Source organism: Eretmochelys imbricata, chromosome 1, assembly GCF_965152235.1.
Source record: "Eretmochelys imbricata isolate rEreImb1 chromosome 1, rEreImb1.hap1, whole genome shotgun sequence".
Classification (NCBI taxonomy): Eukaryota; Metazoa; Chordata; order Testudines; family Cheloniidae; genus Eretmochelys; species Eretmochelys imbricata.
Genome location: NC_135572.1, coordinates 136,063,383 through 136,077,248, shown reverse-complemented (window position 1 = coordinate 136,077,248; position 13,866 = coordinate 136,063,383). Strand labels below are relative to the sequence as shown.

The 13,866-nt window shown below is 42.1% G+C and overlaps 1 protein-coding gene and 1 long non-coding RNA gene across 10 annotated transcripts in view; one reads left to right on the top strand and one right to left on the bottom strand.

The window, feature by feature from the left end:
- Positions 1 to 13,866, top strand: part of LOC144264171 (uncharacterized) — a 67,931-nt gene that overhangs the window by 9,259 nt on the left and 44,806 nt on the right. For 4 of the 9 annotated variants that reach the window (XR_013345964.1, XR_013345973.1, XM_077815646.1 and 1 more), the window contains exons 2-3: positions 3,720 to 3,790; positions 11,510 to 11,617. Coding sequence is in view for 2 of the 9 variants with exons in the window: in XM_077815646.1 (XP_077671772.1) it covers positions 3,720 to 3,790; positions 11,510 to 11,617 (179 nt within the window). In the remaining 7 variants the exon portion in view is untranslated. Of the gene's footprint in view, positions 1 to 3,719; positions 3,828 to 9,298; positions 9,375 to 11,509; positions 11,618 to 13,866 lie in introns of those variants that run through there. The other 5 variants (XR_013345976.1, XR_013345974.1, XR_013345971.1 and 2 more) reach the window with 3 other exon arrangements.
- LOC144264189 (uncharacterized) lies at positions 1,042 to 3,724 on the bottom strand. Its single transcript, XR_013345983.1, has 3 exons — positions 3,559 to 3,724; positions 1,261 to 1,357; positions 1,042 to 1,135 (listed from the first exon to the last, which is right to left on the bottom strand). It is a non-coding gene; the product is annotated as an uncharacterized LOC144264189 (long non-coding RNA).

Sequence of the window (13,866 nt, the reverse complement as noted above, 5' to 3'; positions counted from 1 at the left end):
TAAAGTTGATACATTTGTCATAATCACCAAAGAAAGAGTCCTATTTAGCTCAGGTGAGTGGATGAACGGAATTCTGCAAGGCTCTTTTATGCAACTCAGATTACCAAAAAGTGTGGTGATTTTGTTGAATTTTTCAGAAATGAATGAAAAAAATTTCCCGTTTTACATCAGCACGAGCTGAGCAGTTGCCTATAATGTTCACTTTTAGTGTGATGCTCAGGGAAGAAGCCTTTTAAAAGTTGAATAAGAAAGCATGTACTTTTTTACATAATTAGTTAAGAACTTTATAGCATACTCAGTGGTCTTTGTTTTTACTATGGGTTGTCACATTGCAGACCCTTTGAAAAGACCTACCTAAGTTTGCTTTCTGCTCTAATACACCTACAGATACTCTGTCAAGAATATTAGCATATAAAATAACTTGTAAATAAGACACACAGTAATAAATCAGGTGAGGAGCTTTATTATTTTCATAAAGACTTCAAAATTTTTATATGTAAAGTTATTGCCTTGTATTCCCACTTCATAGAAATCTCTAGACATGTTCTCAGGATTCATTTATTATTTATACAGAAAAGAGACATATTTTTCATCACTCTTTCCTCAAAATGTAATCTGGTTTGTGATTTATCAACATCTTTTCTTTTTTCTTGTTCATTCATTCTTGTGGAATCATTTCCTAATCATCCACCACACAGATGTACAGTACCCAAAGGAAAAGCAATACAGAAAACATTCACTGTGGTGAAAGAAAAGCTCATTTGAAAAAAAATACTCCATACAAAAAGTGACTACATAAGGGAAAATTCTCTGAGCAATTCAAGTACAGGAGGGGTGGTCAACCTGTGGCTCTGGAGCCACATGCAGCTCTTCAGAAGTTTATATGCAGCTCCTAGTATAGGCACAGATTCCAGGGCTGGAGCTACAGGCGTCAACTTTCCAATGCGCCAGGCGGGTTCTCACTGCTCAACCCCTGGCTCTGCCACAGGCCCTGCTCCCACTCCACCCCTTTCCATCCCCTCCCCTTGTATAGTACTTACTCTATGAAGAGTTCTGTTGAAATCAACAAGGTTGCTTGTGAAATAAGTTACTATTTGGTATGTGTAAGGGTATCAGAATCTGGCCCTCGATGACTCTGGTAAATTGAAAAGAGTTATAGAAAAAACGTACAGACCACTCAAAAGGTTTTGGCCAAGACCCTCAAAAGTAGTTAAGTGCCTAACTCCCATTGATTTCAATGGGAGTTGGGCACACACATACCTTTGAAGATCTGTGCCTCTGTGTAGATCTTTTCCAGTTATTCTTCACCTCCATTGTATGGCGTTTCTCTTTTCCTCCATTGTTGCAATGCCTGTTTCTGATGGTATAATAGCACAGTTGCTCAGTAGCCTAGTCAGGGCCTGCTCTCAGCTATGTGAATATCACATTAAAACTGCAATGGTTGGAACTCACCCAGTCATCACACAATCTTATTTTTTGTAATCCTGTTCAACCCCCAAGCCTCTCCCTTTATTTGTCTCTCCCTCACTCATTGTGTCATGGCTAAATTCTGGGTTGTGAGCCCTTCAGCACAGGGACAGTGTCTTCCTGTATGCGTGGACCATAAATTGCACATTGTGGGCACTACCAGAATATCAATACTAATTTCTTAAACTGAAAGGGACTACTTAAATAAAGTTATGTGTACATTTCATTACAAAACCAGACTAATTTGCTTGGATTCTGATATGAACAAGGAAAGAAAAACTAGCTAGGCTTCATGCAAAACCTTTTGACGCCCATAAATCCTTCACAGAAACTGGAAGCAAAGCACTTTGTGATATCTGGACAGTTGGACACATATTTCAAAACTCAATTTCATGCTTTTGTTTTGGAGTACATGTAAAACTTCCTGCTAAATGTCATGTGGCATATTACGTGACTTACTACATCCATGAGCGAGAGAGAGACTGGGCCTACCTCACATAATCCCAAGGGTCAGCCATATGATTTGCTCTCTCAGTGAGCAGCTTTGTTTAACTGATCTCTGTAATTCCGAAACCTCCCCAAAATAATATCAAATGTACTATTTTTGGAAACTGAAGCGCACAGAATTATTATAGGCCAGATCTTGCTCACCTGCGGTAAATCTCTTGCCAAGTGGTTCCAGGGAAGAAAACTCCATGAGGATCTCCTCATCTCCTCCCTAATAGTTTAGTTGGGGGTGGAATTTGACAGCCCTCCCCCCTGCCAGCTCTACATAGCATAGACTATGGGACCTATGTCCAAACTTTGTGAGAGAGGATAGGGAGGCCAAGGCCTCTCTACAGCTTTGTGCGCCTGGCAGCTCTGCCCAATCTCTGACCTTCCCTGGGCATGGCTGCCCTGGGACAATGCAGAACAGAGAATGCACCCCAGACTGTGTTACCTTTCTTGTCCAATCTCCATGGCACTGCAGGGGATGATGTGTCCCTTCCCTTCCTCTTTTTCTCCCCACATTCCTCCAGCAAGCCTGTCTACTTTTTTTACTAGTCCACAGATCCTAGGCCAGCAGGAAGGCCAATGAGGATTGCCAGGGAGGTGGGGGATGCTGCTGGGGAGATGGTTGAGCAGCCTGTTATATAGATGAGGTGAAAGATCCACGCATGGAGGCACATGCATGAACTGGGGATACAATCTCCTCTCCATCTTTATGTAGATAAAGAATCTAGCAGGAAAAGGAGGGGAACCTTTTGTTTCTCTTTTGCCCTTGGCATAAAGGTTTATATAGCCCCTGAGAGCCTCTGAAGAAAGGCATTTTATATATACAAAGTATTTGTTGTTGATATTAGTGTTAGGCAGGCCTCTGGTCTGTGCACAGAACACAGTTTAATTTAAGATATACAAAATTTTAATGCAGCATTAATGTTGGGAGTAACTTAATTTAGTTTGTTGGGAAGCCCGGAGAAGCTTCTTGTCATACTTACTAATGATAGTGTGAGTTACTATATTCAGTCTCTATCTCAACTATTTTTTATTTTATTTTGTGCAAAAAATATCTATATACAATATAGTATTTGTAAAATTAATCTCCAAGCAAGATGAAGTGGTCCAATTATTTCCTTTGTGTCACACTGTCATATTATGGTCTGGCATTGTAACTCCCTGCAGTCTAAAACAACTGTGGATTTGGGACTCTGGAAGATAAAATCCTGGGCTATCTCTAATAAAGGGAGAGCCCATTGTGACATTCTGTACCTTGAGGGAGCGAGCTGTACCCCCCATATTCCTCATTTTCATTTAATTGTGATCTTACATCTAAAGCATGCCTTGTAAGGTATCAGAAGAAAGGGTATGATCTGCTGAAAGTAATTTCTCTATCCATATATGTATATCATTAATGCATATGAAGTTATGAGAATTGTGTAGTATGGTTGTCACTAAAACATGCTATAAATTGGGGGAATCAGCCATGCTATAAGTTGGGGGAATTAGCTCCCCAGAGGCAACAGCAAGGAAAATAACCAATGCCTGGGCGGGGTGTCAAACAACCCATCAACAGCCTTTGTCCAGCAGGGGAGCTACCATGCAATGACTCACCTGCATGAGGCCACTCCAGGGGAATTGCTCAACCTTGCTTGGAGAGACTCAGTAATGCTCACCTGACTCTGAAGGGGAGGAAGTCAAGAGGGAGGAAAGGACATGATAAAAGGAAGAGACGATTGCCATGCTCTTCCTCTCTCTTCCACCTACATCTATAGACACCACACCAAGCGACTGAAGTGCCGATCAAAGGGGAGAGCCTGCCTGAAAAGCAACCAGCCAGCCTGTGGTAAGAAGCATCTAAGTTTGTAAGGGCCTTGAAAGTGGTAAGATCAGTTTTTTGCTTTTATTTCATTTGACCAAATCTGACTTGTTATGCTTTGACTTATAATCATTTCAAATCTATCTTTATAGTTAATAAACTTGTTTGTTTATTCTACCTGAAGCAGTGTATTTGGTTTGAAGCAAGCCAGAGACTCTCCTTGGAATAACAAGCCTGATACATATAAATTTCTTTGTTAAATTGACGAACTCATGTAAGCTTGCAGCATCCAGTGGGCATAACTGGACACTGCAAGATGGAGGTTCCTAGGGTTGTGTCTGGGATCACAGGTATTGTCTAGTGTCATTTGGTTGCACAATCCAAAGAGCAGCTTACATGCCAGAGGCTGTGTGTGAACAGCCTAGGAGTGCGGGTTCTCACAGCACAGCTGTTCTAGCTGGCTCCCAGAGTCAAGGATTGGAGTGACCTAGCAGATCACCAGTTCAGATAACACCAGATGGGAAGGTCACACCCATGTAATCTAAACTTTCTTGAACATCATGGGTTTGAAAGTTCAGCTCAGACTTAAGCAGTACTAGGGGTTCACAATCTGTTTAGACAAAAGAGACCAAAAAGAAAAAAAATTCAATTTAAAACAGTGAAAAATAAAGCAGACAGTGGGAAAGAGTGAAAAACAAATAGAAAGAGATTGTATTAAAGAGAGAGAGAGAGACAGAGTGAAGCAAAGAGGGAAAGAAAAACTCTACTGAAACATTTGCCATAGGCTACCCAGCCACCCTCCCACCCTTAGTTTTCAGGGAAAATTTTTATCTCTAATTCACAGCAATGACTTGCAGATTACATACTCAAATTACAATTCTATCTTCAAGCCCTGAAAACTCAACCCACTGAATGAAGAGTCTTTCTCAAGTGCCATCCCCAGTGACAGATTTTGCAAGTCAAATTATGCTGCTTTCTATGGTTTCAGAGTAACAGCCGTGTTAGTCTGTATTCGCAAAAAGAAAAGGAGGACCTGTGGCACCTTAGCGACTAACCAATTTATTTGAGCATGAGCTTTCGTGAGCTACAGCTCACTTCATCGGATGCATACTGTGGAAAATACAGAAGATGTTTGTTTTTATACACACAAATCATGAAAAAATGGGTGTTTATCACTACAAAAGGTTTTCTCTCCCCCCACCCTCACTTTACATAAGCTATTACCAGCAGGAGAGTGGGGTGGGGGGAGAGAAAACCTTTTGTAGTGATAAACACCCATTTTTTCATGATTTGTGTGTATAAAAACAAACATCTTCTGTATTTTCCACAGTATGCATCCGATGAAGTGAGCTGTAGCTCACGAAAGCTTATGCTCAAATAAGTTGGTTAGTCTATAAGGTGCCACAAGTACTCCTTTTCTTGCTGCTTTCTATGGGGTTACAGAGAGAGATATCACTGAGGGCAAAATTTTATCTGCAGGCTGATTTATTACTGAGATGAAGCACAAACACAAAAAACCCAATTTGATATTTACTTCCCATGTTGAATTTGCAGGGCCAACTGTGGGGTGGCGGAGGGGTGAAGAAAAGACAATTTTACTTGAAAATTGTTCCAAGTTGATACATAACCAATGAGACACAAACATGGAATCCACAATGATGTTTTTAGAGTCACCATTCAGATATGTATTTCTAAGTAATAAGGGCATTTTGAGGTTCCATATTGATAGCGTCTCACTAATTTCGATATTTTGATTTATTTCTAATTTCTAGTCCAACAAACTCCCCCTGGGCTCTGACAGTCAAACTGGTTTCTTTCCATCTCCTATAACACAATTTGTGCAGGCCAAATTATACACTCAGATAATCTGACAACTGTACAGGTGTATATCATCAGTGACACCTCTGCAACCTGTCTTAAAGCCAGTGTACAGCTGTCCTAAAGTTTTAATTTGTCCTGTAGAACTTTTATTATGTGTGCAGATCCAGAAGTCAGAAAGAGGCCAGCATGACTGCCAAATCCCAAGGTGAGTTTGTGGGGGGCCATACTTCTGCAGAAAAAATATTTTAACTTGCAAAGTGAGCAAATTTGAAATGGAAATAAAAATGCCTATAGAACCCTATAATGTCATTATTCACTTTTTAAGGTAGAACTTCATTTAAAGTGAAACTTAAACGGTGCACAAACACACACACAAACCAGAATAACATATTTTGATCTAAACCCTTCTGAACCCAAACTGGTAAATTTTTGATAACACCAGTGACAAATATAACTGGGTTTTACACTTCACAGGGTTTTAAAGCCTGTGGCAGCTTTTAAAGTTCTGGGTAGTTTAAATCAAGTTTCACTGCTTGATGGCTAAGAACCTGAAATTCATTAAGCTCAAAGATTTACGAGGTCTTCCGCTTTGTCAACTCTCTCAGTGACAGGAAAAACAGTTCGAGGAGAAATACATGAAGAGTTCTACTTCACTAAGCTATGAGGGAGTGAGAGGGACCGAGATATAAGTATGTGTGTGTGCTTTAGCTTGGAACATACACGTACCAGAGGCAGACAGAAAGGGTGCACATTTCCCTGAATTATAAAATTAGAAAACAGACCCTCCCTCCCAAAGTCATGGGATTTAAATAAAGCTCATGAGTTTTATACCAGCCTCGTGTTTTGTTAATGTCTGTCTCCTGATTTGTACGTTTTCCTGGTTGGCAGTAATACAGAAAGTCCATACAGGAAAATACCTCAGAACCTCAGGGGGAGGGAGTCATTTCTCAACCTTAGAATAAAGTGGCTTCCAGAAGATGGTACTTCTGGAAGTGACAGCAGAAAATTAGCTTGAATTAAACTAACATCACATTCTAGGAAATAACGTAGTACAAGGGACCTAGCTGTGCTTCCTTCTCTGCTACCTCCACCATGATTAGGCAAATTGTGGTGTGAGTACTGAAACTGCTTGCACTCCCTAGGTTCAGTGACACTATATCTGAGTGAATGCAGAGGACGATGGCTTTACTTCTTAGTCTCCCACACTTTGTCACTGTAATAAATGACCATGGACAGCTTTTACTTCTGTACAGATTTTACAGAAGATTGAAATCTTTAATGAAAAACACATAAATCACAGAAAACAATTTCAATCTAATTTGCCTCCAGGCAATTCAGGCAGTAATTCTTATTGACCTTAAAGATTTTTTTAAAAAAGGTGTTAAGCTAATGGCATTAATAAAGTGTTATCATCATTAATGTTTCCTTGTAATTCTGCAGGGCAAATAGCTAGTAGCTCATTGACATTAAAAGTCTCTGTGATTTGATTCTGTCTCCCAGACTTGAAGGATATGATTAAATTAGGTTCTACAGTATAGATGGCTGCTGTGCTCCTCTGGTTCCTTTCTTCCCCCTGATAACTAGACTCAATGCCAGCACTGAGTCTTATGCCTCTCATGGGAACTCCATTGTGCAGTTTCGAAAGCCTGTAGTTCCAAGAGAGAACCTCATGTGCTTATAAATAAATTCACAGATTAATTTGCTTATCAATTTTGAACAATTAGGGTTTCTGAGCTCAGTCATTCTTCTAAAAATATTTAGTGGAAAATGAAATTTGACTAGAAGAAAATAAATATTTTTGTGCATGGTGTCCCCCCCACTTTTTTTTGTCCCCTTTCCTTTGTTTGAAATGTAGAGTCCAAGAAATATGTTTCCCATGTTCCTTTCTATTTGGTAGATACTATTTTCTTTACCTCAGATTTTAAATCAATTTTATAATAAATAAAAATATTACATTAGTTACAGTACTTTTTGTCATGAAAGATCCCCAAACTCTTTATAAATGCTATTATTTAAAATCATGGAGTAATCGAAACCACTAAAGATGTTGATGTCACAGAAGTCCTTACCTAGCATTGCTGATAAACGCATATATTTTCAAAAGTCCTTGATTAGGCTACTTTCATTTAGGTGTCTAAGTACCAATAGGAGACTAACTTTAGGTCCCTGGATTTGATTTGGTTGTGTGACTGCTGTTAGATTATACAACCAGTCAATGACAAAATTAGAGATACAGGTCTTCTGACTTCCAGTCCCCTGCTATAACTTTAGATGATGCTTACTTTCTCCCCAAGGTATCTGAATAAATATAATTAGCATTTGATCTAGCTAGTGAATGCTATTGTTAAAGTTGCAAAACAGTTTTGTTAGAACCTGGTCCTATATAATCCATAACTATCTGAAACATGCAATCTGAGGTTGAAATTTTCCAAGTTTGTTCTGTGCTCAAATGTGACTCCCCCTCTCCCTCAACTCCGTTCCCTTTAAAAAAAAGTTTTAAGCAAAAGCCCTCCTGACACTTCTGAGTTAGACAGTGGTGGAAAAAAATGAATTTGTTCTATTATCAGATATTGACTGTTTTTGGGTCTGCAGCAAAAACAGCTGTAGTTTGTAAACTGAAATCCTCATAGCAGAACAATGTATTGCAGAATATTAGGTCTAGAAAAAAATAATTATTTTAAAAAGAAATGAACACTTGAAAATCATGTACTGAGAATTCATAGAGTTTTTCAGAGATGGAATGGCATAAAGATGGCATTTTCTGCGCTGATAGATGAACTTATCTGAAGATCTGATAAAGATCAAGGGTGAAATCCTGGAACAACTGAAGTCAATGGCAAAGCTCCTATTGACTTCAATGGGGCCAGGATTTCATCTGTTGATATTCTAAGATCCATCATCTGCATTTGATACCATTGGTCATGAGATGTTGCTGACTTGCCTGTGGCCCATAGTGGGGGTAGCTAGGTGAGAGGCTGCACTTTGGATCTCTCCCTTTTTTGCTGAGTATTTCTGCTCATTATCCCCAAAGGTGATGCCATAGGTCTATCACATGGGGCCAATGGGAAGTTATTTCTTTAGTTTGTTTCTTAATTTCTCAATTTGTGACCTGAGCTGCTGTGAGATGAGCATGTGAGCAGCAGTGACCAGGACAATTTGCTTTCATGGCTGGGAGGTTGCAACTTTTCTATGTAACTCTTCTGCCAGGTGGAGTTGGCAGCAACCAAGGTCAGGTTCAATATCTAGTTATTTCTTTTCAACAGTACAACACAGAACTGGCTTGAGTCTCCATCCAATAACATGGGAAAATTACACACCATCCCTGGCCGCGTCTAAGAGGCAACACTTCCCGTTTCGCAAGCACAGAGTCTGAGTGTAGAAAAAAAAACTTTTAATGAAAGGTGGGAAGTCACCTGGCATTAATTAGGGAAAATGCCACTAGCAGGATCCATGATCTGCGCTGGCTGCCTATTTGTTTCCAGACGAAATTTAAAATGTTTGATTTTTGACTTGTGTATCCATTTATAGCTTGGGATGAATCTACATGCGAGCCACCCCTGTCATTTTTCCACACAGCCACTCTTGCAATTAGCAGAGGGCTTCAAGCTTTAACTGAGGGGATTCCAAAGAGAGGAGGCCTCTGCTGCAGAATTCACTCCCAAATTCAGTTGTTCCAAAATCTGTCTTTGTTTTTTGGTTTTGTTTTTTTTTAAAGTCAAGTTACAAATACCATCTGTTTTTCCTGGGGTCTCCAGGGAAGGAGGAGCATGATGTTGGCCATTATTTGTAGGTAGGTGGGATACTGTTTGGCCTTCAAATTTATTTTTGGTTGGTTATTTTATTTCTCTGGAGATGAGAATAAGTTATTGTTTCTATGAGTGCTTCAACATATGTAAAAAAAAAAAAAAAGAGTGTAGAGTATTGGATGAGGTGATCGGTCAACCCAAGGAGCTAGATTCTGAATAGTATTGCAGCCCTTTGATTGGAGGGGCTGAGAGATTTTTCAGTGTTGGATATATATTTTCAAAAAGTAAAATATTAGTGTAGAATGAATTCTATGCCTGCCATCGTTGATGAGTAAGGCTCTGAGTTTGTCATGGAAGTCATGGATTCTGTGACTTTCTGAGACCTCCGTGACTTCTGCAGTGGCCAGTGCAGCTGGCCCGGGGGCCACCTGAGCAGCTCGGGCAGCCCCTGGGCCAACCGCAGCAGCCGCTGCTGGGACGTTCTTGGGCCACCATGCCCGCCCCAGCAGCAGCAGAAGTTTGGGTGTGTGTGGGAGGGGGCTCAGGGCTGGGGGTTGGGCCGCAGGAGGAGATGAGGGCTCTGGGCAGTGCTTACCTTGGGGGGCTCCCTGGAAGCAGCGACATGTCCATCCCTCAGCTCCTAGTTCCACACGCTGCCTCCGCCTGTAGATACCATCCCCGCAGCTCCTATTGGCCACAGTTCCTGGTCAATGGGAGCTACGGAGCCGGCACTCGGGATGGGGGCAGAGCGTGGAGCTAGGAGCTGAGGGAGGGACATGTCACCACTTCCGGGGAGCTGTGAGGAGCCAGGTGGGGAGCCTGCTAGCTCTGCCAAATCCCCCACCCCGGGCACCAGCAGAGGTCCTGGCCCGCCCCCCGAGCACCCATGGTGCCCCTCAGACCCCCCTGCCCACGAGCACCTGCGATGCTTCTCAGGCACCACCCACTCACGAGCAGTCCCCACACAAGATTTAGTTAAGGACATATTGTACAAGTCACGGACAGGTCACAGGCTGTGAATTTTTGTTTAGTGCCCGTGACTTGTCCATGACTTTTACTAAAAATACCCGTGACTAAAATGTAGCTTTATTGATGAAATATAACATTATTGCTCTTGTTAAAAGAAAAAAACAGTTTCTACGTCCACAATCTACCTTATCTTGCCACTGCACTTTTGTTTGTGCATCAGCATCATTGACTCAGGCCAGCACAACGGTTACAGAGCCAGAAGGGGGAGCACAAGTACAGCACACTGAGCCAAATTCTACCTTCCTCTGCTTACATCTCTCACTGAAGTCAGCATAAGTTATATCCCTGTTTCCAAAACCAGAGTTTGCCCCATTTTGTTTATGTGCAGGAAGTTCTGCCACACTAGTGGCTATACACTTATATTTTAGCATCTCTTTGTCATGAAGTTGTAGATTACAATCAAACTTGAAGATTTTTTCTGATTGCATTGTAACAGCTTTAATGTAATGTTTGGACCTAAAATGTTCACGTTGTCATGTCATGTGGTGCTGACTCCATGGGTGCTCCAGGGCTGGCGCAACCATGGAAAAAAATAAGTGGATGCTTAGCACCCACTGGAAGCCGGCTCCTCACAGAGCCTTCTGCCCATTGTGATCAGCTGTTCAGCTACATGCAGGAGGTGCTGGGGGGGGTGAATGGGGAGGAGCGGGGACAGGGTGCACTTGGGGGTGGGGGCGGAACTAAGTGGGAAGTGGCAGGGTGGGGTGAAAAAAGGTGGGCGCTTGGGAGAAGGGGTGGGGGTGGGGCAGGGCCTGGGACGGAGCGGGGGGTTGAGCACCCCCAGTACCCGAAGGAAGCCTGTGCCTGTGGTAGGCAGTACCTTGATACTGTAGTGACTGGTGCTCTATGAGTACTCAAGAGCTGCTGCAGAACCTGAGAGGCCCACCTTAGGGAGTCAGAGACTGAAATTCAAATATATTTTTTTCTTTTCTGTGTAACTAAGACTCAGGAAGTCAGTTGAGAGTTCATTGTGGGCACCAAGATGTGCAGTTGCCCTCTGTATTTGGGAGAAGACATATTAAAATTCTGTACATGGGAGAAGGTTGGTTTATGACAAATTGAGACTATGTAAATATACGTTGAAAAAAGTTAAGCCTTAAAAGACATCTCGTCCCTAATATTATTGGTTGTGTCTGGTTGTTCCTCGAAGGAGGAAGCAGGGAATAAGGACCACCCATCTTACTGAACTCTTGAGCAGCAGCAGATTACAACTTCAGTTCCTGTGTTCGCTAGGGCATAACAAGACACTTCCAGAAAGGTAAGGCATGGCCCTGTCACCCTACGCAGCACAGCATTCTGTGGGTGGGAGTTTGTCCTGCAGCTCCTGAAGCAATATAGCACAGGGTTCACACTTTAGGTGTGTCTTGTAGGTCCAAGATGGCAAATTTCCCCTTTGGAGTTCCTCCTGGGTCAGTGCAGTTGAATGCACTGGTTCAAAGGTTTAGACAGGGACTAGTACTATAAATGTCACTATAAAGGAATGATTTTGAATGGCTTTTCTTATATATCAGTAGTAGTTTTCATTCCTTAGACTATGTATTCATAATAGCACCACTAGTTTCAGAACCCCTGTTCCGGTTCATATGTGGTTCACAATTTTGCAGTTTTTTGTTGTTGTTTAAGTGAGGAAAGAATAAGAATACATTTGTCTTCTAAGCGCCCTTTTCTTGTGACTGCTGTTTATAGGAAACATTACATTTTGGAAGGAAGGGAACTAATGTGACCACTCCTGAATAGCATGACAGTGTTATATCTCAGTAGAGGATTTGGGAGGCCACCCCAACAGGTTTGAGTGCTTTATACAAATGTAACCCCTGAGGCACTTACCTTGGTTCCTCAGTCTCTATGCTAGTAACTCAGGGGGGAGGTGCTGACCCTGGATGGTAGGGGGAGCCAAGGTAGACTCAGAGTCTGCTAGGCAACCAATATGGAGAGAGGAGAGACACTATTTTGAACGATATGGGCCCCTGATGGTTCAGGGGAGTTATAGCCACTGCGCCTGGATGGCCACCAGCACACCTGCTCAGAGGAGGAGCAGCATTTGAAAGTATGTCTACACTGCAATAAAAGACTCATGGCATGGCCACAGCTGGCCCAAGTCAGTTGATTCAGGCTCCTAGGGCTTGGGCTGTGGGGCTATAAAATTGCTGTGTAGATGTTCTGGCTTGGGTTGGAGCCCAGGGCTCTGAGACCCAGCAAGGGGGGAGGATCTCAGAGCCCAGGCTCCAGCCAGAGCCTGAATGGCTACACAGCAATGTTTAGCCCCCTAGCCCTAGTCTGAGTCAGCTGACTTGGGCTCTGAGACTTGGTACCATGGGATGTTTCCTGAAAGCCAGACATACCCTGAGAGAAAAGGGCTGGGAGGTTACAGTTCAAATGATTGACAAGAAAAAAGCCCAGGAAAGTAGAGGTAGCTTGACCAATAAGGAAAGTCTTCAGTAAAATGCCCATCCTTGAGAACAGTATGAGAGGGGAGAAGCCACTCTGAGAGAGGGTCGGGAGCCAGCCACTGAAAGGGTAGGACTTGCTGTTCGGTGAGCTCAGGAGTCCCAGGCCTGCATGTAGGGCTCCCTGAGTACAGGTCTCTGGGTACCTGGAAGCAGTATCTCTAATGCTAAACTGTATTATACCGTTCAGCCCCTAGGTGGCATTGTTTGTAAAATACCTTATTTAAGTGAACCTCAGCCATACTTGGCAGAGCATTAAAAGATCTTATGATGAACACATCTCATGTGTATAAACAAGCTCTACAGCCAGTCCATGTCTGGTACAGAAAACATGACATGATGTCAGGAGTAATCTAAGAACAGAAACAGAAGAACAAAGCAACAAAGGTTGAAGGATCTCATGAACATCCCATACTTCAGTGCCCCAGAGAATTTCAGCTTTGACAAACCTTCACGGTAGACAGACAGGAAGCAGTATTTTGCAAGACTTTGAATTGCAAACAAACTCCACAAAGAAACTAATGATATACATGTATCTTCTTTAATTTATGCTATGGGGAAGCAAGCAGAACATATCTTTTAATTCTTTGAATTTACTGAAGACAGTCGCAAAGATGACATGTAAGGACTCTGGTTATGTTTGATGCATGCTTTATATCTCAGAGAAATGTGGTTTGAGAGAGAGCATGTTTTCACAAGAGAATTCAAGAACCAGGGGGAAATGTTGAATGTTTTATAAGAGCTCCGCATACATTGGCTGAAAACTGTGATTTTGGGAATGCAAAACGTGAAAATATCAGATAAAAACCTTGTCACCATGCCTCAGTGGGTCCCAGCTGAGAATGCCAAATTCAGGACAGACTGCTGAGAAATAGAGCAGACTCACCTCAAACTGGTGGTTATTCTATCATTAGATTATACCACACCAGTAACAAAAGTGAACTTCTGGTTAACAAGAAGTCAAAAATGTAGTCTCCTTAAGCATTCCAGCCCTTGGCTTATCACTCAGACACTGGACATTATGATGCGTAGTTACTGAAAACCAATTTAATCACATATA